We start from the raw sequence: 23,321 nt of genomic DNA, 5'->3' as shown, positions 1-23,321 counted from the left end.
ACAAATATATTTGACTTGACTTGACTTGAATGCTTTACTCATTAAGACAGCGATTTGCCGCCACCTACTGGCAGTTTTAATTTCATAATTAAAAGCGTCATTTCATTTTTCTATATTCAAAATTCACATTATTTATACTGTTGTAAATGGAGTGTAAAAGCATTCACCTCTAAGATTATGTATACATTAATGGGGTTTAATATAGTCATGGCCTAATGGTCAGAGAGTCAGACTGATAACCCGACGGTTGCGGGTTCAAGTCTCAATACTTGCAGGAAATGACTGAGGTGCCTTTGAGCAAAGGCAAAACCCCCAATCACTCTCAGTCGCCACAGCAAAAATTTGTGTGTTCACTACTCACTGCTAGTAATGTGTGTGCACTAACTTGGATGGGTTAAATGCAGAGGAAAATTCAGAGTATGGGTTACCATACATGCCCTTTATGTCATGTCAGTAAAAATGCCCCTGGAAATCAATTTAAGGGAATCAATGGAAAGGTTTATTTCTGTCACTTCCCTAGTGATATTTCAAAGAAAATATACAAGCAAAGTTTCAAAAAGCTTTGGTCTCTTTTCAATAGATTCCTATTGGACTGCTTAAATGCAATATTACAGAAATAAGCACCAACACCAGGCATGAGCATGAATCTTAAATGTATGGCATGATGCATACGCAAGTATGAATTGTCAAATATAAAATACATTATTAGAGTTTTGAATGATCAACTTCTTTGATGATGTAGGACTACAATCGAATATGTCATTTTGCCAAAAAATGCATTATCAAATGTATTTAGAAAAAAAAACATTATATTATATATAAAATAAAACATCATATTAGATCTGTGGATATATTTATTTTTATTTATTTAAAAATGAACAGATTTTCTAACAGTTTTTGGCACTTGTGTTACAAAATAACATTTGTTTATATGATGTTGATATAATTTGTGCAAATGTCAAAATGTTATAGATGCCTATAACATTTTTCTCTATTATAGTATTCACCCAGAAATCTTAAAAGTTTGTGTTATTTACTTAGTAGCAATACATGTAATGTTCTGTCAGGAAAAAAAGTGTTGTATAATGTTGGAAAAGTAAAATTCACATGCTCATGTAGTTTCACACCACAGAGAATGTGAAGCATGTCTTGTGTGTGTACGTCTCTCCTGGTCTCAGCAGAGCATCAGGGAAATGAGGCTGATGAGAGACAGAGAACAGGTAGAACATCTCATTCATTGAGAACCATTATGCTTTTAACTAAGCAAACACATTGCATAAATATAAACATGTTCACAAATAGGCTCTGTATATGATGTATAGTATAATGTGCACTACCATTCAAAAGTTGGTATAATTTTATAAAGCTGCATTTGATGATCAAAAATGCAATAAAAACAGTAATATTGTAAAATATGATTACAATTTAAAACAATTGACTGCATGTCAATGCATCCTTGCTGAATAAAAACATTAAAAATTAAATCTTACTGACCCCCAAATTATCAGTGGTAGTGTACATTGTACATGTTCTTTTAATTACATTACCTGGTTAACAGCATCTGGCCAGTTTTGGGTCTCTAAACAGAAGGCACTGTGTTTGGAGTAAGCAGCTCCACCCTTCCCTTTCAATGTCCCATCCAGGAAGTTGGAGGTGTAGAACTGAACCCCAGGCTGTGTAGTGCTCACCTCCAGGACACGACCCGACCCAGCATGCACCACCCTACAGAGACCAACATATGTGCTAATATTAAGATGCATCAAGTGTTATATCATGAAGTCAAGATTCCAATACAAATGACACGTTACCGTGCACATTTTCTCTCCAGTGGCGGTTCACCAGGTGAGCACAGACAGAAGTTGTGATCAAACCCTGGACCAGGCAGCTCTTTCAGTCTAGAGCCAAGAAGGACAGGCTTTCTCAGGTCGAACAGGGTCTTCTCCACAGATTTCACCTCCCCTGTACATAGTAAAGTAACCACACAAAACCACGTTTGACAGTTTCTGTTCTTGAGAGTTGTAAAGATCTAAATTCTAAAAAGATTTAATTCTCTGAGATAAACAATGTGACAACAATACCTGTGGGGATCATTGTATCATCCACAGGAAGGTACGACTCCGCTGAGATGGTCACCTCATGGTCGTAAATGTCTGGTGTTCCCTGCAGAACGTGGGACATTAAATAGCATTTATTGATAGCAGGAATATACCAGCTGTGTCCACAAAAGACAATTAATAAAATCTTAAATATAGTCACCAAGAGTTCTATAAGTTCGTAACAAATGAACGACATGGATCTAATAAACTTGGATATGTGCTAGTGGTAAACAAATAGAGCAAGATGAAACGCACTTTGGCAATTGTGGTTTTTATGTGTGCTTAAAAAAAAGAGAGGATGAAGCGAAAGAGGAGAATATGGACACGGAAAAGAGGCCAACTTGGCATGTCAATCTTGCAAATGGAGCTTGAGGTAAGTAGTTTTATGTTTTAGCGTCATGTTGCGTTGATCAATACGCCATTTCATGTTGCATTTTTACTGGCTAGTCAGTAGAGATGATCATGCTAAATTTCAGACACTTTTAGAAAAGTATCGCAGGCTATCTTTGGTCGCAAGAGGCCGTCTTTGAACCTCTCTCACTGTACGATGTAGGACCACCATTTAGGAGCCACAACCACAGAAATCGCCACGACTGATCATGTTTTGTCTGGAACAGCCCAAAATCTCTGAGCATGAAGCCCTACCTGTCCAGCCAGGTTGAAGTATGAATGGTTGGTGAAGTTGATTGGTGTAGTATGGTCAGTCTGTGCGTGGTACAGCACACTCAGTGTGTTCTTCTCCAGTGTGTAGGTGACACAAGCGTTTAGGTTCCCAGGGTAACCCTCATCACCACCTGGACTACTGTGACGCAGTTTCACTCCATTATCCACAGCCTCTGTGGTCCACACGGCCTACAACACACAACTGTCCTTAATGAAATGCCAGATGCAACAATGTCAGCTAACGAAATGACAAATAACATATAATGGGACAAAAGGGACAGACATATATGAGTTTGTTAACCTTGTCAAAGCCCTTCAGTCCTCCATGCAGAGCATTGGGTCCATTGTTTATAGCCAGTTTATATTCCTTCTCATCTATTACAAACCGGCCCTTGGCAATGCGGTTTGCAACCCGGCCTACCACAGCTCCAAAGTAGCGAGGGTTTGAGAGATAACCTAGAGTGAAATAAAGGAAATGAATCCTTATTTTCATTCAGTATCTCTAGTTAGTTATGTCTAGCGATAGACAGATATGTCAACAAGGCTGATTAATACACACATATTTGGTTATTCTGAGATCATCTGCACATAACTTTGCCTGCTTGGCTGATTACAGCGGTGGTTCTCAACCTTTTTGACTCCAAGGCTCACCCATTGTCCATAACAATATTGAAAGACTTGACTCTCCTAGTTTCTGTAAATGAAATTGTCAAGATTCCAGAAGTTTTAAGGGCTGAACATTCTTAAAATATCTCTGGTCCGGAGAAATTCAACTAGGTGAAGAAGGTACATGGATACTTTTTTGGGATTTCTAGGCGTTGTATTTCATGTTGTGTTTTTGTTAAAACTTGTGTGCTTTTCTGAGCAAGACGGAGTGAACTGCAGCGCTAACAGAGCCATGTGCAATTCGCATAGCAGTGCACTGAAAGGGTTAGCTCACCAAAAAATGGTGTCGTTCCAAACCCGTAAGACTTTCGTTCATCTTTGGAACACAAAGATCTTTTAAATGAAATCTGATAGCTTTCCGTCCCTCTGTTGACAGATACGCAACTACCACTTTGATGCTTACTGGTTTGTAACAACATGAAGGAGAGTTTTTTAATTTTTATTTTGGGGAGACCTAACCCTTGAAGACCAACGGCCAAAGTCAGTATTTTCGTTTATTAATACATTACATTTCATAGCGTATACCCCCAGAACACTTTGACTATACGGCATGTAGGCCTGTTGCGATAGTCAATAAGTCAATTAATCGCACGATAAAAAAAAATGAGCTCGATAATTTTTCCGGCCGCGATAATTCCATTTGCATGCTTGTTTGTTTTCCTCGTCTCTCTCTCTCTACCAAAGAGACTGGATGACCACTCTCGCTCGGTTCTTTGCAGTGGTTCCCAAACCTGTCCTGCCGGCACCCCAACACTGCGCGTTTTCTTTGTCTCCCTAATCAAACACACCTGATTCAACTCATCAACTCATTATCACATGGGTTAATGAGCTGATGAGTTGAATCAGGTGTGTTTGATTAGGGAGACAAAGAAAATGTGCAGTGTTGGGGTGCCGGCAGGACAGGTTTGGGAACCACTGCGTATAGGAGGAGTGAACCCTCTTGTTGTCAGTTGCATGGTCTTTGTGTGGGGAGGCGGCGCTTGTCAGTCACATGGTCTTTGTATGGGAAAGCGCCGGCGGGACTGTTTGCGGCAACTGCCGGGAGAGAGAGAAGACGCTAGTTGTGAGTTGCGACAGCGAGCCCGATCTCATGAAAATGCGTATCTATACCACGAATGTTATTTCTCGTGCCATTTATACGCCAAAAATAGTTTTTGCGTGCATATGATACGCTCTTTATGGCGTGTAATACGCACGCACTCCTCACCCCTAATCCTAACCAAGTATTTTCAGTGCGTAGCATACACGCAATAAAGTGCGTCTCCGTCTTCCCGACAGTACACAATCACTTGACAAAGTAACAGGAGGACAAAGTAACAGGAGTAGCAGTGCAAAATTGTGCGATATGGCTTGTTTTTATTTGTTTACAAAGGTCCAAACTGTCAGTTTTGCCTGTTATGGAATGTATCACTATTTATGCCTAATGTCTAAAGCCTAATGTTTAATATTTTTTGAAGTGCAATTTTGTTTACATCCATTTTATTTATTAACAGACATTTATTTTGTTAACAGACACTAAGAGTCCATTGCTTTCATTGTTTTTGGTTGTTTTGTTCATTTTTTTGGATATTTAAAATGTTTTCCGTTTTCAATGTTTAATATTCTTTAGAAATAAAAGTTTATAGATCGTTGAAAATGTGTACCTGCATTATTATGCCATTATAATTATATTAAATGAAAATGGTCTCAGAACGACAATATTATCGTTTATCGCGATAATTTCTTGGACAATTTATCGTCCAGCAAAATTTGTTATCGTGACAGGCCTAACGGCATTAACCATTATATGGTTGAGCACGTGCGGGACATTTAAAAAAAAATCTTCTTTTGTGGTCCATAAAAGACAGAAGGGCATACAGCATTAGAACAACACCAGGGTGAGTAAATTATAACTTCATTTTAAATTTTAGGGTGAACTATCCCTTTAAGGGTTCCCAGTCTCTTTAACCAATGAATTTGCATCATTGCATGACTTTTAAAGATGTTCATTTACTGGATAAGGATTTCTAGATATAAATATTTTAGAGCTTGGCATTGCTAGAAAAATGTATATTCTGTATAAAAATGGCCATGCCATTATAAAGAAATATCTTGATTTTAGTTGTTTAAAAAGCTTGTTTTGTCTAATTTTAAATTATTTTAAGTCATCTTGAGGCCCACTAGGAAGTCTGCTGAGGCCCCATGGTTGAGGAAATGTGGCATTGGATTACAGAAATGATAGTTCCCCTTGTGTTTATTTCAAAATCTACGAACAATCTTGAATAGTGAACATCTGTTTTCAAAGATTTTTGTGAAATGAGTAAATGTTGTGCAATTGTTCATTCACTTCCCACAATTATATATATTTCATAAAGGGCATCAGCAACTCTGCTTTCTCAATATCTGTAGTGTTGGCCTTTTAAAAGCACAAATTGGGCAATAAAGAGAAGATTTCTTAGCAGCCTTTCTGTTGGCACAGCCTCTGCAGTGATTCAGTGCTCTTAAATATGATGTATAACATTTTTAATTAGATTAATCCTGATGACTTAGCCTTTACTACACTGAACTTTCTTTTTCTTGATTAAACTGCAAAGAGTTTATGTTTTAGCCTATGAATGAAAGAATCTAAAAGGATGTTTTAGTTAGTTTGATATTTTTTCAAAGACATTAAATTTTTTATTGGAACATTGTATTACTTACAAGCTGCTTTTTCACATGGAGAAATCCTTGAAAATGTCATTAAGTAAAAATTATGTTTCCAAAAGTGAATTGTTGACACTAACACTGTAGAATTAATGTGTATTTAGCAGCTTGGACTATTTGTTTTTTTGGGAGAATTTCATGAGAAATGCATGACTAACGTTACATTCTGAAATGTTATAGGCTACAAACTAGATGTTTCACAAACTAGAATTAATCTAATAAAATTCTAAAAAAGCAAAAGCCTTCGTGTATTCTCCATTTAATCAGAAACAATTTCTCAGAAACAGTTGATATGAAAGAACCATTATTGTTTCTTTTTTTTCTCTGTACAGAGAGGATACATCTGGCAGGAATAAGAAGGAATAACAGGGCAAGAAATTATTTTAAGCTGTCTCTAATCAACATGTCAGTCTAAAATACCTGTCATGCACAATAATGAAACGCTCTCATTAACTGAATAATATAACTTGCCTTCTAAATCATCGTATCCTAACACTAAATCCGCACTTTGACCGCTGCGATCTTCTGTTGTGATGGACTTTATCACACAGCCCAGAGAGATGATCTCCACACACACACTGCCGGATCGCAGGGTCCATTTCTCCACTGGACCCACAGCAGTGCCGAACTCCTCTTTACACACCTCGGTCATTATGAATCAACACGTTTGCTCTAGACGGGACTTACAAATCCACCATTGCGAAGAAAGTTACAACACGAACACGGTAGTACAAATGACTAGACTTTGAGTTAATGAACTACAGAGTACCGCCCACTAGTCTTGTGATCAACGCTTTCGAAACACGCTTCGTGAAGCTTCAGTTCAAAACCTTTGCGAATCATTTGTTTCGAACCAGTGATTCGGAGCGCCTACAAAACTGCCAAAGTCACGTGATTTCAGTAAACGAGGCTTCGTTACTGTTTCGAAATGTAAATGTCAATGGTTGATTGTTGTAGTCATGTGAAAAAGTTATGGTAATATGTTTCTATATGTCTTTAATTTTGATTTGCTATGATAATTAATCAAATCATTTTAAAGCATGATAATTCATTTTGTAATTAATCTGTAAACTTTAAGTCAAATTTCACATTCATATGTTTTCTCATGAGTCCTTAAAGAATTAGAAAATTACTTTCCTACTATTCAAACTAGTACTAATAGAAAAGCTATTAAACTAAACTAAACTAAACTAAACTGTTCATCTGTTCTGAGTTCAAAATATTTGAATGATACAATTTGAATGTATGTTTTATTTGATTGTGTGTGTGTTGTTGTTTAAAGCATAATAATAATAATAATAATTATTATTATTCATAAATTAATAGACTGTAAAAAGTTATAATTATTATTATTATAAAATCAGTGGTTGATGATTATCTATGTAAACCCATGAACCAGATTTGATCTGATCTCGGATCAATTTAATACATTTGTAGACATTTAATGACACATATGCATAAGAAAAATGAAAAATTGTTATTAGAAGTCTCTTCTTGGTATAATTTACCAAAACTCTACATAAAACAAACAAAACAAGTCCTACAGTTTAATAAAGTAACACGTATTATAAAGACACTTGATATTTAACGGTATTGGATTATTTCTATCGCATCTAATAGATTACACCTTCAATAAAACATTTGTTTTGTAAAAGGTGTTTTTATGGGTGTTTGAGCTGAGTTTTCGTTGCATTATCTCGCTCTGGCCAGCAGGGGTCACCAGCGTGTGACGTTTCGAGCGCTTCGAATCAGTGAATCATTTTGCGAGGTTCAATTGATTCGATTCAAAGTGACGAAAAGCTTCGTTTCTCCCATCACTACCTACCGTCCAAAATCGCTTCTGTTTGTTGGTGTCATACTGCCACTATCTGGATTGGGGCAGTACTGCGCATTTATGTAGAATATTTGGCCCATTTGGTGCCGCTGTTCTGACTTTGTAATATGCATTTACCAACTTTTTTAATTGCAAGACTAAACGTTGATGCTAAAATAAAATAAACTCATAGAATCATAAACTTCTGCACATTGCACAGACTAAAGACTTAAGCTCTGTCTGATCTGAATATATTAATCTGATGGAATCCTGTAACAATGACCATTATAATAATAGTTGGATAGTGATCAGTAATTGTTGTAATAGAATTGCTGTTTCACAAACCACATTAACCGCAGTGTCATTTGCTAATGATGATCAGACATTAGTATGTTTGTTCCCTTTTAAATTTCTATGAATTCATCATTTATTTTATTTTTCTGACATTCTGGCCTGGAGATTTATGAAACAGGGCAATGTGTGCAAATGGATTTGAAATGTGTCAGTCTAAAAATAGAAGAGCTCTAGTAGAAATGCTGTCTCTCTGAGGGTTCCTCCTTTAAAATCTTCACACCTCTTTTGTTTCCAATAATTTTCTCAGAAAAAAAATATGGTATTCCGTGCACATTGGGCTCCAAAAGTCTGGGGCCATGCATTGCATGCAAATGCATTCTCTCTCTCTCTCTCTCTCTCTCTCTCTCTCTCTCTCTCTCTCTCTCTCTCTCTCTCTCTCTCTCTCTCTCTCATGAAAAAATGTAGTAAAAACACGATAATCATGTTGTCCAGCATGACTTGAGATGATCCAAAGAGCATTGTGTGCTTCAGTGGAAGAAATCTGGTCATCTTTATAAAGAGTAGAGTCCCATATGGTTAATGCCACACATTTGCTGAGGCATTTAAATTATTAAAATCATTCATTTGTTTGTTTTGTTTATTCTGTAACATATAATTTATTCTAAGTATTGCATTGTAAGTTTATAATCAACAAAGCCATCTTCGTTAGTTTCCCAAACGTCTCTGAATGAGAGCATGAAGTTCATATACAGTACGAGAGAAACTGGGGCTGTTACGTCACGCAGCAAAGTTTCAACAGAACCAAGATGGCGGAAGACAGCGGACCGAGGAATCGGCATTTCTCAGTAAAGAACCACAAGTGCCACAACTTTGATGAAGGTGACTCATTTCATATCTCGAATTATCGAAAAGCCGTTCTTCAAAGTCATTGTGTTTCACTGTAAGCTTGAGTTTGCCTGTGTTTATTGACACGTTAAAAGTTAAAAACACGACTTGAACTCGTGTTATTTCTGGTCACGGTCAAATTTGACCAGGTGTGTATCAATTCGCGGCCGAGAGCAGATCGCTTATGCGTTGAGAGCTGACATAGAGAGTTTGACAAACATTTAGCTCTTGTTGACTCGCGTTACTGGAATTAAAAGCCTCGTGAGACGCGCTTCGGAGAGTTGAGATACATTTCTTTTTAACACCATAACGGTTTTATGAGTGAAAGACACACTCTAAGCGCATGATTATTGGTAAACTGTAGTGTTCTCGGTGAGTTCTTCGGTTATTTTTATGCCAGCTATTATTAGATGGCTTAATTTGCAACCGTGCAAACTTTGGAGTCAGGCTTTTTTTCACTTCTTGCTTTGTCATGGCCGTTCAGTATGCGTTATGTGTTAAAATCCCATTTAAATATAGTTTGTGAGTGGAGATGTATTTGACAGTCATTTTAAATTATTTTAGTGTTTCACTGAATTTTGCGGTTGGTTTGTGATTGACGTGCTCGTGCGCGCGCGCATAAACGAACCCGCACGCGTTTTTCAAAAATTTCGTACAGGAAACTGTATCAAATTCGCTTTAAGGAATCTTTTGTATCGATATTCATCTCAAACTCTTTTTTTTTTGGCATGAGTTGTGCGTTTTGTTTGCTTCCTTTAGCTTTAGGGTGGTGGATGTCCTGTATGCCTGTGTGTTTAGTCTCAGATCTTACCAGGGTAATTTGCCATGTAAATTTACTTTTACTTCGAGTTTCGCTGGTGTGTCTAGTAAATCAACATCATAACATGTTGATTTACTGGACACATGACTTTTATATTAAGTTACTTTTTATCTGGGCAAACATATCTGATAAGAAACTGATAGGCATGATGCAGGTTGTACCTGCTGTACCCATGATTTGCACCTGTATGTCTCAAGTTAGTAGTCTGCATCAATGATATTGGGCCTTTCAAAAGCTGATACCAATGTCTACTTTACCTGTGTTAGTTGTTAAAACTAGCAACATTTTCACTTTGGAATTAATTGGAGGAAAAAATATATATTGCCGTAATATGCATGTTGGTAGCACTTTACAATAAGGTTTTGTTTATTAACATGAACTTTCAATAAACAATACTTCTACTGCATTTATTATTTTTAGTTAACAAGAAGTTTATGAGTGAGTCGTTAAAGGGATAGTTCACCCAAATTTTTTAATTTTGTCATCATTTACTCACCCTCTAATTGTTCCAAGCCTGTATGAGTTTCTTTCTTCTTTCTCTTTTTCTTTCTTGGTAACTAACTGTCTGGTGACCAACACTCTTCAAAAATATCTTCTCACACAGAAAGAAATTCATACAGGTTTGAAACAACTTGAGGGTGAGTAAATGATGACAAAAACTATCACTTTAAATCATTCATTCAAACTGATTAAAAATATATAAATTCAAATAATTTTATATTTTTTAAATAGACTGCAGAAATTAACATCACAACCCCTTATAAATTCCATGTTATTTTTTTTTAAATATGCTTAATATTCTCAATTTATCCAGAATCATATATATGTATATATATATATATATATATATATATATATATATATATATATATATATATATATATATATATATATATATATATATATATATGTGTATATGTGTATATATATATATGTATATAAATATAATAATAAATATAATAGTGTGTGTGAAGTGAATGTGTATATAAAGCAGTCTTGAATGAACTGTCTCCTGTCCAGTGTGTCCTTGGTGTGTGTTAACTCACTTTGACACTGCTTGACTCTGATCCAGGAGCTCAGTTCATCTGGCTGTGAGCCTGAAGAGACTAAAGTGAAGGGGAGAGGGTGTTTGTTTTGTGTTACATATGTCTTAACTAGACGACAAAAATGACCAAATTTAGCCCTGTGGCCGAAGGGATCTAGGCTTATCACAGCACATGGATAAAGTGCATGGGGTTAGAACAGAGACCCACACACTCCTGGAATAGAAAGTGACCACAGTAATGAGCTGCTAGTTGAGTGCTAAAAAGCAAAGTTGCGAACGTCAGAAAACCCATGTCTGACCATCAAGGACTGTGTTATTATTCATGCATGCTTTTTTGGCCAATAACCCCTTTGCACAACATAAGCGGAGATGGCTACGATTACTTTTGACATTTTAAACGGTGAAAACGCTGCCTTTATATATACATATATATTAAAATTGTTTTTATTATTATTTTATTAGTTATTATTTATATACTATTATTGTTTTTATTAATGTTTTGAATTAACTTATTTTTATATTTTGTTTTTATTTAAATTTTTGTTTAATTTATTAATTTCTTTATCTAATTTCTTTCTTTGTCTTTTTTTATTTATTTTACTACTCGTGTTTTAAAAAAAAATTCGTTTTAGTTTTTCAGTTAGTCATTTTATTACTTCAACTTTAAATTTCAGTGTCTTATTTCCATTTACTTTGTGTTTCACATACTATTTATATTTTGTTATTTTACCTTTATTTCAATTAACAAAAAATGTTTATAGTATTTTAGTTGTAGTTAATGATAATAACCCTGCTAATGACTTTTTACAGTTTCTTTTCTTGCCCTATAGATATGACCGGTGTGGAAGATGTTCCATTGTGCCGACCGGTTGAGGCGTTGAGCACACTGGAGGAGTTCAGCTCTGATACTAATGGCGTGGCACCATGTGCTGTAGCGGAAGAGGTTGAGCCGGAGGAGGACCCGGTTCCAGAGGGGGCACGACCCATTCAAATTGTGATCGCTAACGAGGAAGATCATAAGTTTGAGTTGGATGCTGTTGCTTTGGAAAAAATCCTGATGCAGGAACATATCAAGGATCTCAACGTGGTTGTGGTGTCTGTGGCCGGTGCCTTCCGCAAGGGAAAGTCCTTCCTGCTGGATTTCATGCTACGTTACATGCACAATCAGGTTAGAACGAACCCCCTTTCAGTGATGTAAGCATATGGGTAGTTGACAAATGGACACAAATTAGAATTTTGGATTAAATGTGTATATTTGTAAATGAGAACTTGTATATTTTTAGATGCTAAAATTGGTCACTGTTTTATTCCTTTTTTTTTTTTTTTTAATTTTTTTTTTTATATCTACTTTTGATTGACATAATATAACTAGTTATGTGGCAAAATAAAAATTCTGGGCTGAAACCGAAAATTCAGGATGCACTTGGCCGAAAACAAAAATGTTACAAAAATAGCCTTTATTTAACAATCAGTTAATCAAATGTATTTAATAATCAACACTCAAATTGAACAAACTGAGTTGTAGAAACATTTAAATGGCACATAAGGTGGTTTTTATAATATATATGTATAAACATTTAAACAATAATAAACTGTAATAACTTGTTTTAATGACAGATTTATTCAAGCATAAAATAATGACATCAATAACAGGTTAAGTAAATATGTAATGAAAATTTCATTTAGTGCATATATGTATTAAAATGCTCCTCTAGTGTTATTTTTTTCTAAATAAATAGTTTATGGTCATTGAATAGCTTTCAATATATAAACAGTAAACAAGCTGTTCAAATTGTTGATGTTTCCCCCGTTTGAAACACTGATTGAGCGATTACATGAGACATGATACATTTGATATGTGATGCGTTTCTTTCAACATACCTTCTGATGTTCATTCATTTTTATTTCATGCTCTAAGTCAGGGTTAACCAATCTCGGTCCTGGAGGGCCGCTGTCCTGCAGAGTTTAGCTCCAACCAGCTCCAACACACCTGTTTGAAAGTTTCTAGTATGCCTAGTGAGACCTTGATTAGCTGGTTCAGGTGTGTTTAATTGGGGTTGGAGCTAAACTCTGCAGGACAGTGGCCCTCCAGGACTGATATTGGTGAACCCTGCTCTAAGTAGTAGTAAACAGGAAGAGATGATTGGTTCATGTGTGCCTTGTACTGAGGCGCTACAGTGATCTGTCACGGCACATGAAAGAGTGATAAAACGGATTTTATTGTTTGTTTATTTCATGAAAAAATTTGAAAGTTGAATTTGAAAGTTGTGCATTGTTACTTTTAATATTGTTCCATGCTGGTGGAATGCTCTCCCCACCCTCATCCGGAATGCAGAATCACTGGAAACTTTCAGAAGACAGCTGGAAACCCATCTCTTCCATGAGCACTTAACCTCATAAAAAAAAAAAAAAAAATCTCTCCTTTTTCTTTTAAATCCTCGCTTATCGGGCTTATGCTACTCTGAACAATGCCTGAACTTCGTATTTTGAGCACTTCTTGCGTTGTTTCTTCCCTCTTCACGATGACTCGCTTAATTTAGTCCTAATTTGTAAGTCGCTTTGGACAAAAATGTCTGCTAAATGTAAATATGAAACAAAGTCTCGAAGCTTATTTGCCCTAATCTGTGAGGACTGTAAAATAACAGGTCAACTACCCTTATGCATTCAAATATGCAAGACATGAGAGCTACAACACATCAGTAAAAAATAAGTCTATCTGAATCATTATTCCTGAGAACAAGTTCCTGATGACTCCATCCTTGACATGTCTAAACGTGTGGGCTGCGTCCTGCATGTATAAAACCAGCTAGGTCACATGTGTGCGAGCATGCATGCTTTATTACGTGCATTTCGGGACATTCATATTAACAATCCCTTTTGTTTCTTTGTAGTCATCTGAGTCATGGATGGGTGGAGATGATGAGCCGTTGACTGGTTTCTCCTGGAGGGGAGGCTGTGAGAGAGAGACCACAGGAATCCAGGCCTGGAGTGAGGTGTTTGTTGTGGAAAAGGAAGATGGAACTAAGGTGAATGGGTTGTTCTGTTGAAGATGTGTATTATGTCACTGTCAAGATATGTTGACTGTGTGATAAGGCTTATCTATGTGTGTCCTTAGGTGGCTGTGCTGCTGGTGGACACTCAGGGAGCCTTTGACAGTCAGTCCACCATCAAAGACTGTGCCACTGTTTTTGCTCTAAGCACCATGACCAGCTCTGTGCAGGTATGTAGAAGCATGTTAGTGATGCACATGCATAAGTAAAGGTTGACATTACATGGGGCTTTTATCATATAATGTGACCCAATGACCTTGTTTGTTTTAGGTTTATAATCTTTCTCAGAATATCCAAGAAGATGATTTGCAGCATCTCCAGGTAGCAACTTTCTTTGTTGGTGTATGTTGTAGTAGTGTGTTTATAGTGTAAGTGGGACAGTAACATCATGTGTCTTTTATAGCTTTTCACAGAATACGGCCGACTTGCAATGGAGGAGATTTATGAGAAACCATTTCAGGTAGGAAAGCTATTTCCATATGGAGTACTTGTCATGGCCACAAATTAACCAAAAAAGTGCCTCACATGCCACAGATGTTTCAAATGTTTCAGAAGCCATTTTAAAGCCGTTATTTAAGAATCATATAATTTGTTTTGATGGAATGTATTTGTGCTGTATTCTCTGTGTATCTCAGGAGCGTCACTAGGCCCATTTTAGGAGGCCTTTAGCCCCCCGAAATTTCCACCCAGCCCCCCAAAATTTGCGATTAACTCCATAATATGTACATTAACTCGTGATCGCCTCAGTCCCATTTAAAACTCGTATGAAAACGGCGGCAGGCTTGGCTCCTCCCCGTATTTTAGTCCATGTTATTCAGCGTGTTCTTCAATCCGCAGCAGCGCGGCGCCAACGTCAGAAGCAGAGGACAAGGTGTGTGCATTTATTGATAGATTGTCATGACATATACAACTGTAGTTATTTGTCATAAATGCAGTGTACATAATATGATGCAGGAGCAATACAAGACGGTTTCTCATCCACTGAATAATCTGGGCTTTTTTTATTAATATTATTATTATTATTATTTTTAAATGTTCCTTTCATCTAAATGGCATGAGACTTTGTGAGGCTTGTTTTTTTCCCCCGTTTTTCTTTTTCGTTTTACTGCACAAATGTAAAGTTAAAAAAATAATAGTGTTTAAAACATTGCTGTACATGTGATGAGAAAAATATTTTACCCACATATTACCAATCTAGACAATTACAGTAATATAAGGTTTGTCTGTATTCTTAATGAATATTAGCTGGTTATTTAAAATGATTAGAAATTAAAGTAATATTCAGGGACTGACTTGAAAGTGTACAACCTACTGTATTGTTCATGCCTACCCTAGTATACAAACAATATCGAAACATTTTTTTATCACCCTCGTTGGGGGCCGCTGAGCCCCCCTAATATTTAAAATCGCCCTTGGTGTATCCGCTCAAGAAATGAAAAAAATATGTGATCTAAGTGATACATTCAGACACTGGTGCCCATATTTAATATATATTATACCATAGATTACTATAGTTTTCTGACAAATATCACTAGTACATGGTGTATAGCATTGTATCTAAAGCGTCTAAGAAAATTACTAAAAGAAAACATACCACTCTGAAACTGTGAAAGCTGTGCTTGCATAGTCTGTGATTGAAATCCGTTCTGCACAATCCTCTTGTTTGACTATTATTATTAAGTCTAAATCAGTCTTGAATCGGTTTGAAATTGACGATATCTTAATAGGCAATTTACATCTGAGTGAGTAGAGCTCGCTATTATGAAGGGGCGGGACATTTCCTGGACACACTCTAAGCAGTGTCAATAAATCACACTGGCCCAGCTAACTACTTGCAGCACATATCTTATTTTGGATAGAGGGTCTTCATCGAAATGGCGCGTTGTAAAAAATATGTGAAAAATAATGCGATTTTCTTTTAAACAATTGAGTACGTCCCAAAAAACTAAATCAAGACTTCGTAAAAGGGCATAATAGGACCCCTTTAATAATTTTATTCAGCAAGGACTTGATCAAAATTAAACTGAATTAAATTAATCAAATTGATCAAAAGTGACAGTAAAGACATTGGGCATGTTACAAAAGATTGGTATTGTCTATTTTTCAAAGAATCCTTAAAATAATTCCACAGCAATATCAAGCAGCACAACTGTTTTCAACGTTGATGATAAAAGTTTCTTGAGCAGCATATTAGTATGATTTCTGAAGGATCATGTGACACTGAAGACTGGAATAATAGTGCTGAAAATTCAGCTTTGCATCACAGGAATAAATTTCAGTTTAAAATATATTAAACTAGATTTTTTTTTTTTTTAATTCGTAATAATATTTCAGTTACTTTTTTTGTTTTTATCAAATAAATGCATTCTTGGTGAGCATAAAATGTCCTTTTTAAAATAATAATAATAATAATAATAATAATAATAATTCACAAAGTTACAAATGTGATTTAAAACAGCACTTTTTTTTCCATACCAGAATAATTCACTATGAAATCTGAAAATGGATATTTTTTCAGAATAATTTTTGGAAATTTAATTTTTTCTTTATTCTATGAAAAAGGTTTGAATGATAAATTGGGCATCGATTACACACCATCATCAGTATTTTTGTTTTTCTAATTTTGTTGGTCTTGAGATTCACTTTTTACATTTTTTTTTTTTTTTTTTTCTACTGTTTTTCAGAAACTATTGTTTCTGATCAGAGACTGGTGTTTCCCTTACGAGCATGAGTATGGGCTCAAAGGAGGGTATCGCTTCTTGGAGAGGAGACTACAGGTGAGATGAAGCACACAATAGATGAACACAGCATCAGCATGTTGAACAAATTGTGAAGTTTCATTTGTTGAAGTTCCTGTTACTTTATCCTCTACAGTAAAAGACCTGGGTGTTATACTCGACTGTAACCTGTCTTTTGAAAATCATATTTCATATGTTACAAAAACAGCCTTTTTCCACCTTAGAAACATTGCTAAGCTACTTAATATCCTATCAGTTTCTGATGCAGAAAAGTTAGTTCATGCATTCATGACCTCGAGACTAGATTACTGTAATGCTTTATTAGCTGGTTGTCCTGCATCCTCAATAAACAAGCTACAGTTAGTCCAAAATGCCGCCGCTAGAGTTCTTACTAGATCAAGAAAATATGATCATATAACACCGATTTTATCATCACTGCATTGGTTACCTATAAAGTTCCGTATTATTTACAAGGTATTGCTACTGACTTATAAAGCCCTAAACGGCTTAGCTCCAGTCTATTTAACCGATCTTCTATCACCCTATAATCCATCGCGCTCTTTAAGATCAATAAATTCGAGGCTTTTGGTCATACCTAGGATATCCAGATCCACCAAAGGAGGGAGATCATTTTCACATTTAGCTCCAAAACTCTGGAATAGCCTTCCTGATACTGTTCGTTGCTCAGACTTGCTCTCCCAGTTTAAAACTAGATTAAAGACGCATCTTTTCGGCCAGGCATTCATATAATATTTTTAATCTTACAGTTCAAACTACAATCCGGCCTCTAGTTCATAAATGCCAGAGGAGAACTGGCCCCCGACTGAGCCTGGGTTCTCCCAAGGTTTTTTTTTTTTTTCTCCATTAGGTCACCTGATGGAGTTTTAGGACACCATTAGGTCACTTGATGGAGTTTTTCGGTTCCTTGCCACTGTTGCCTTTGGCTTGCTCAGTTGGGGATATTTTGGGGATATTTAATTTTATTTTATCAATCAATAAATTCCACTAGAAACAAACCTTGTTGTATTATTTTAATTTAATACTGTGAAGCTGCTTTGATACAATCTGTATTGTGAAAAGCGCTATACAAATTTACTTGACTTGACTTGAAGTTTCATTTGTGCTATGCAGGTGAAGCAGAATCAACACGAAGAGCTGCAGAGTGTTAGGAAGCATATTCACAGCTGTTTCTCCAGCATAGACTGCTTTCTGCTGCCACATCCAGGTCTGAAGGTGGCCACCAACCCTCACTTTGATGGCAGACTGAAAGGTCAGGATAGATTTCTCTCAGATACCGACATGCACATGAATGTCCGAACTCTAGGCTCTACATGAACTTCTTCTTTTCTTATTTTGCAGACATTGATGATGCGTTTAAGGAGGAGCTGCATAATCTAGTGCCTTTACTGCTGGCACCAGAGAACTTGGTAGAGAAAGAGATCAGTGGAGCTAAAGTCACATGCAGAGACCTGCTGGAGTACTTCAAGGTCAGATTTGATTACTTTAGCTGTACTAACAGCTGTAAACACAAATCAGATTAGCTGTAAATTGTGTCAGGATTTAAATTGAAGAGGCTCTATTCAAGTGTTCCTGTAGAATTTGTGTGGCAAATGATGCAAGTCTTTATTAATAATAAGGCAAGAATGGGGTTAGATTCAATTAAAGGGTTAGTTCACCAAAAAATGAAATTTGTATCATTAATTACCCTTATGTCGTTCCAAACCTGAAAAAAAATAACATTCAATTTTTTCTCTTCCTTTTTTTGTGCACAAAAAGTATTCTTGTTGCTTCATAACATTAAGGTTGAACCACTGTAGTCACATGGACTATTTTAACAATGTCTTTACTACCTTTCTGGTACTTGAAAGTGGTTATGACGTGACGTCGCTGTCTATAGAGGGGTCAGAAAGAGGATTTCACCAAAAATACCTTAATTTGTGTTCTGAAGATGAACAAAGGTTTACAGGTTTGGAACAACATGAGGGTGAGGAAATGATGACAGTATTTTCATTTTTGGGTGAACTAATCCTTTAAGTAAATGATTAATCACACTAAACAATTATTGTGTCAAGTAATATAGTTAATTAGCTTGACAGTGTCCTGTTAACAACTGTCAAGCTACATGAATGCATTAATATTGACTTCAGTTGGTGTGAGGTCACAGGTGTGCCTTTTTTTACAGTCCCATTGAACAAGCCTCATCCAATCAGGTTGTAGATCCATAACATGCTCTGATTTATGAACATCCAGTAAAATACCCATGTTTATATTCCTTTGTTTGTAGGCATATATCAAAATCTATCAAGGGGAAGAGCTTCCACATCCTAAATCCATGGTGCAGGTATGTTCATCTCCATCTTTAAAGTCACCTACAGAAATCCTACTGACCCCAAAACATGGTTGTTTATATGGACGGTGTTAAATGCTCACTGTGCCTCTTTGACTCAGGCAACTGCTGAAGCGAACAACTTGACAGCTGTCGCTGGAGCGAAAGACACTTATAACAGAGTCATGGAGCAGGTAGAGTTACACTATTATTTCTTCTGTTTGACAGCATACATGCAGACAAAAAGGAAAGAGTATGAGCAAATGCATCCTACATATCAAGTGCATTCAGTCAAGATTCTTCACTACTAAATGGATCATGGATGGAGAGGGACCTAAATTCTATTTAAATATAACAGGATCGTGACGTGAGATGAGCTAGCCTATATAACTGAAAATAACTTGAGGCCATTGCACTAAAATAGTAGGTTTGGCCTAGATAACTCTAAGAAAATGCCTGTTATGGTTTAGTTAAATCTATGCCTGGTCATTAGATAGATTAGGAAATGTGTCTGAGCTTATAATTTTGTTGTGTGTGTCACAGGTATGTGGAGGAGACAAACCATACATCGCCCCAGTTGACCTCCAGCGCTATCACGAAGAGTTTAAGAAAACCTCCGTTGAGAAGTTTTGCTCTGTGAAGAAAATGGGAGGTGTGGAGTTCTGTCAGCGCTACCAGCAGCAGTTAGAGACAGAGCTGGATGAAGTGTACACAAATTTTGTGAAACACAATGAAAGCAAGAACATTTTCTATGCGGCGAGAACTCCGGCCACTCTGTTTGCTGTCATGTTTGTCACCTACATGGTCTCCACTGTAACAGGTTTCATTGGTTTATCAGTAATCGCGGCTCTGGCCAGTCTTGTGATGGGGGTGGCTCTGCTCTCGTTGTGTGCTTGGGCGTATGTCAGATACTCAGGAGAGTATCGGGAAGTGGGCGTGGCTATAGACCTCATAGCAGAGGCCCTGTGGGAACAGGTGAGTTATGCTTCCTCTGTTGGTTGGGTCCATTCTACGTTCTCTCCACTGCCCCACACATTGTTGTTTCAGTTGCTTTCCGGTCTTCTTTTGTGTTCATCTCATCCTATAAATCATTATCTTTTAGTCTTGTCATAACCCATGTTACTAAAGGTGAGACTGCAATCTCACTCCCCATTTTCTGGAAACTCCTAGCAATTTTCTAAGCCCTGAGATAATGCGAGGCCCATCAAGCTCCTCTTTAGTTTAGTTTAGCAGGGAAGAGAGGTTCCTCCAATAACATTTTTGTCATAGGACCCATGAATTTTAGAGCCAGTTCTGATTCTAATGCTGGATTTGCATCCTGTGTCCTACTGGCAGTGTCAAGATAGGGCTTGATTTATATGTGAATTCACACGATGAATCTACATTATTCTCATATGTTATATACATTATGAAGTGCTTTTGATTTCAGCATTGTTCTGGGTTTAGACTAAAATACTATATTTGACCCTGGACCACAAAACCAGTCATAAGTCGCACGGTTATATTTGTGGCAATAGCCAACAAAACATTGTATGGGTCAAAATTATAGATTTTTATATTATGCAAAAAATCATTAGGATATTAAGTAAAGATCATGTTCCATGAAGATATTTTGTAAAAAAAAATGTGAATGCAGCAACATCGAGGACTTCATTTGGACAACTTTAAAGGCGATTTTTCTCAATATTTCGATTTGTTTTTTTTTTGCACCCTCAGATTCCAGATTTTCAAATACTTGTATCTTGGCCACATATTGTCCTATCCTAACAAACCATACGTCAATGGAAAGCTTATTTGTTCAGCTTGGCCACATATCTTATGACTGATTTGTGGTCCAGGTTCACATATAGAATTTAGCATTTCAGTTGGTTTTATTTATGTATTATTACTATAGGTCTTGCTTTGTTAAAAACATACTTCATTATCCCGTTAACAAGGGATACACGTTATTCCACACCCATAAGATCTTCGAAACAGAAATTAAGATATTTGAAATTAAACTTGAAAGATTTTTGTCCCTCGATTGAAAGTGCATTTCACCAAAATTTAAAAGTAATCCATATGAATGGATCACTTTATATGATAAACAAGATAAATTTAGGCTTTTATTCGCATACAAGCATTGGTCAACATGCATAGATCACATCAAATATGGTAAACGAAAGCTACAATATTTTTGCTTGATGCGCAAGAACCAATGAGGCTTGTGCTTGTTTCAGTCAAGCACATTTAAAGGGTTAGTTCAAATTATCCAATAATTTACTCACCCTCAAGCCATCCTAGGTGTATATGACTTACTACTTTCAGCCAAACACAATCAGATTTTTATAAAAAAATATCCTGGCTCTTCCAAGCTTTATAATGGGAGTGAATAGAGCCTGAGTTTTTGAAGCTCCAGAAAGCACATCCATCCATCATAAAAGTAATCCATACGGCTCCAGGGGGTTTGATAAAGGCCTTCTGAAGTGAAATGGTGCGTTTTTGTAAGAAAAATATCCATATTTATAACTTTATAAACTATAATCACTGTATTACTGTACTGCCTGCTTCAAAAACTCAGGCTCTATTCACTCCCATTATAAAGCTTGGAAGAGCCAGGATATTTAAAAAAAAAAAAAAAACTCTGATTGTGTTTGACTAAAAGAAGAAAGTCATATACACCCAGGATGGCTTGAGGTTGAGTAAAGTATGGGGTAATTTAAATTTTTGGGTGAACCTTATTGATTCTTAAGTTTCATTAAAAATATGTATGTTTTGAAGATGAATGAAAGAATTTGAACAAGCCCATAACCTTAAGTCCAGGGTTCTCATAATACCAGACAATATATTGAAGGTAATACAATCTCATAACTTAATAAAATCAAGTTATGGACATTTTTTTAGTAGGTTTTTTTTTTTTCAAATCAGTTTATATTAAAATAATTCTTACATATTATATAGTAATTGAGGCAAGGTTACTTTAAATAATTGGACTGGTCAATGTTTTCCTGGTGGTTGATAAGATTTACATATTTTGGGACTTGTTGGTGGACTCTTTTTGACTTTGACCTGTAAACAACCACCCTGAATACCCTAGCAAGCAACCGTTTGGCAACAGGCTAAAATGTTCAGATAAGCACTGTTCACATTTTCTTCAGAAAATCGAATTCTTAATGTTAATGTTTTCTCTTCTTTGTTCATTCTAGGTGCTGAAGCCACTTACTGAGCAATACATGGAAGAAAATGTCCGACAGACTGTTGTGAACTCTATAAGAGCCACGCTTACAGATCAGGTGACACAAGCTACGAAGTTGAAGACCAACTGACAGTTTGCTGTGCCTTATCTGCCTAGTGTTTGAACAATCACTGCTTTTATGTTGTGTAGTTTTTTGATGTTTGGTCATGTAGACTCTAACCAAAGTTTACAGCATAATTTGCCCTGACCAATATCCACACCACCAATGTGACGCTGTTAACAGCAAGGAACATCATTACAAATGCTTATCAATTCAGGTTTTAGTCAGCAGATATACATACAGCGTTGGATTTCTCTTGGTTTGAGGGATTATCAGGGAAGCACTACAACTGTTTTATAATCTGAAAGGTAATTTAAAAACTAGATGTTAAGTCCCTTATATGCTTAACGGTTTAATTACTGCTCTCAGTGGATGAACTGTAGCATTTTTCAATTTAGCCTTCTACCACATCCAGTTACTCAGTGTGAAAGCATACCAGCTTTTTTGCTGGGTTTTTTTGTGAGATATTTTTAGAGCTTTTAAGGAATGCTGAAGTTGTAAATCCATCCAAGTCACCGCTCTACTGGGCCTCTTTCTGTACAGTGTCGTTTTAGACTGTATCATAGCCTCATGCATGTAAATGAGTATCTGAATATCAGCTGTAGATCATCAGAGGATGTTTTGAGATGTGTATGAATGTGATCTATTTGCCTTTTGTTGTACTTCTCTAAGATCAGAGCCCCTTTTCATTTGTGTCTTCTGACCTATTGGAGTGTTCATGAGATGACTTGATTTGTCAGTCTTTTAAGGTCATGCCATTTAATTTATTTTTTAAACAATTAAAATATTTAAAATTGCTGTTTCTGACTCCTTCAGTATTGTTGTCTGCATTGTTGCCTGAACGTCTTGCAGTACAAAGAAATGTTCAACTCGAATGGAATCGGAAATCAAACAGACTAGAAGTGTATTAAACCTGATAGCATTTGTGCCTTAGAAAAAAAAAAAACATTACTGGTGTGCATCTTGAG

The 23,321-nt window shown here is 36.3% G+C and overlaps 2 protein-coding genes across 2 annotated transcripts; one reads left to right on the top strand and one right to left on the bottom strand.

Moving 5' to 3' along the window:
- Positions 1–479: 479 nt before the first annotated feature.
- On the bottom strand, positions 480–6,965 carry galm (galactose mutarotase). Its single transcript, XM_079854603.1, has 7 exons — positions 6,579–6,965; positions 3,061–3,215; positions 2,742–2,948; positions 2,079–2,160; positions 1,809–1,959; positions 1,548–1,722; positions 480–1,199 (listed from the first exon to the last, which is right to left on the bottom strand). The coding sequence occupies exons 1-7, from the start codon at positions 6,757–6,759 to the stop codon at positions 1,122–1,124; spliced, it is 1,029 nt and encodes a 342-aa protein (XP_079710729.1). The 5' UTR covers positions 6,760–6,965; the 3' UTR covers positions 480–1,121.
- Positions 6,966–8,999: 2,034 nt separating this feature from the next.
- On the top strand, positions 9,000–23,151 carry atl2 (atlastin GTPase 2). Its single transcript, XM_079856438.1, has 13 exons — positions 9,000–9,093; positions 11,795–12,132; positions 13,856–13,990; positions 14,080–14,184; positions 14,285–14,335; positions 14,418–14,474; positions 16,699–16,791; positions 17,884–18,022; positions 18,112–18,239; positions 19,037–19,093; positions 19,201–19,272; positions 19,622–20,053; positions 22,264–23,151. Exons 1-13 carry the CDS (start codon positions 9,021–9,023, stop codon positions 22,381–22,383), a joined length of 1,800 nt encoding a protein of 599 aa, XP_079712564.1. The 5' UTR covers positions 9,000–9,020; the 3' UTR covers positions 22,384–23,151.
- Positions 23,152–23,321: the final 170 nt, after the last annotated feature.

The sequence above is a fragment of the Squalius cephalus genome, assembly GCF_949319135.1.
Source record: "Squalius cephalus genome assembly, chromosome: 21".
Taxonomy (NCBI): Eukaryota; Metazoa; Chordata; class Actinopteri; order Cypriniformes; family Leuciscidae; genus Squalius; species Squalius cephalus.
Note: the sequence above shows the minus strand (reverse complement) of the source record. Positions and strands in the feature narration are given on the sequence as shown.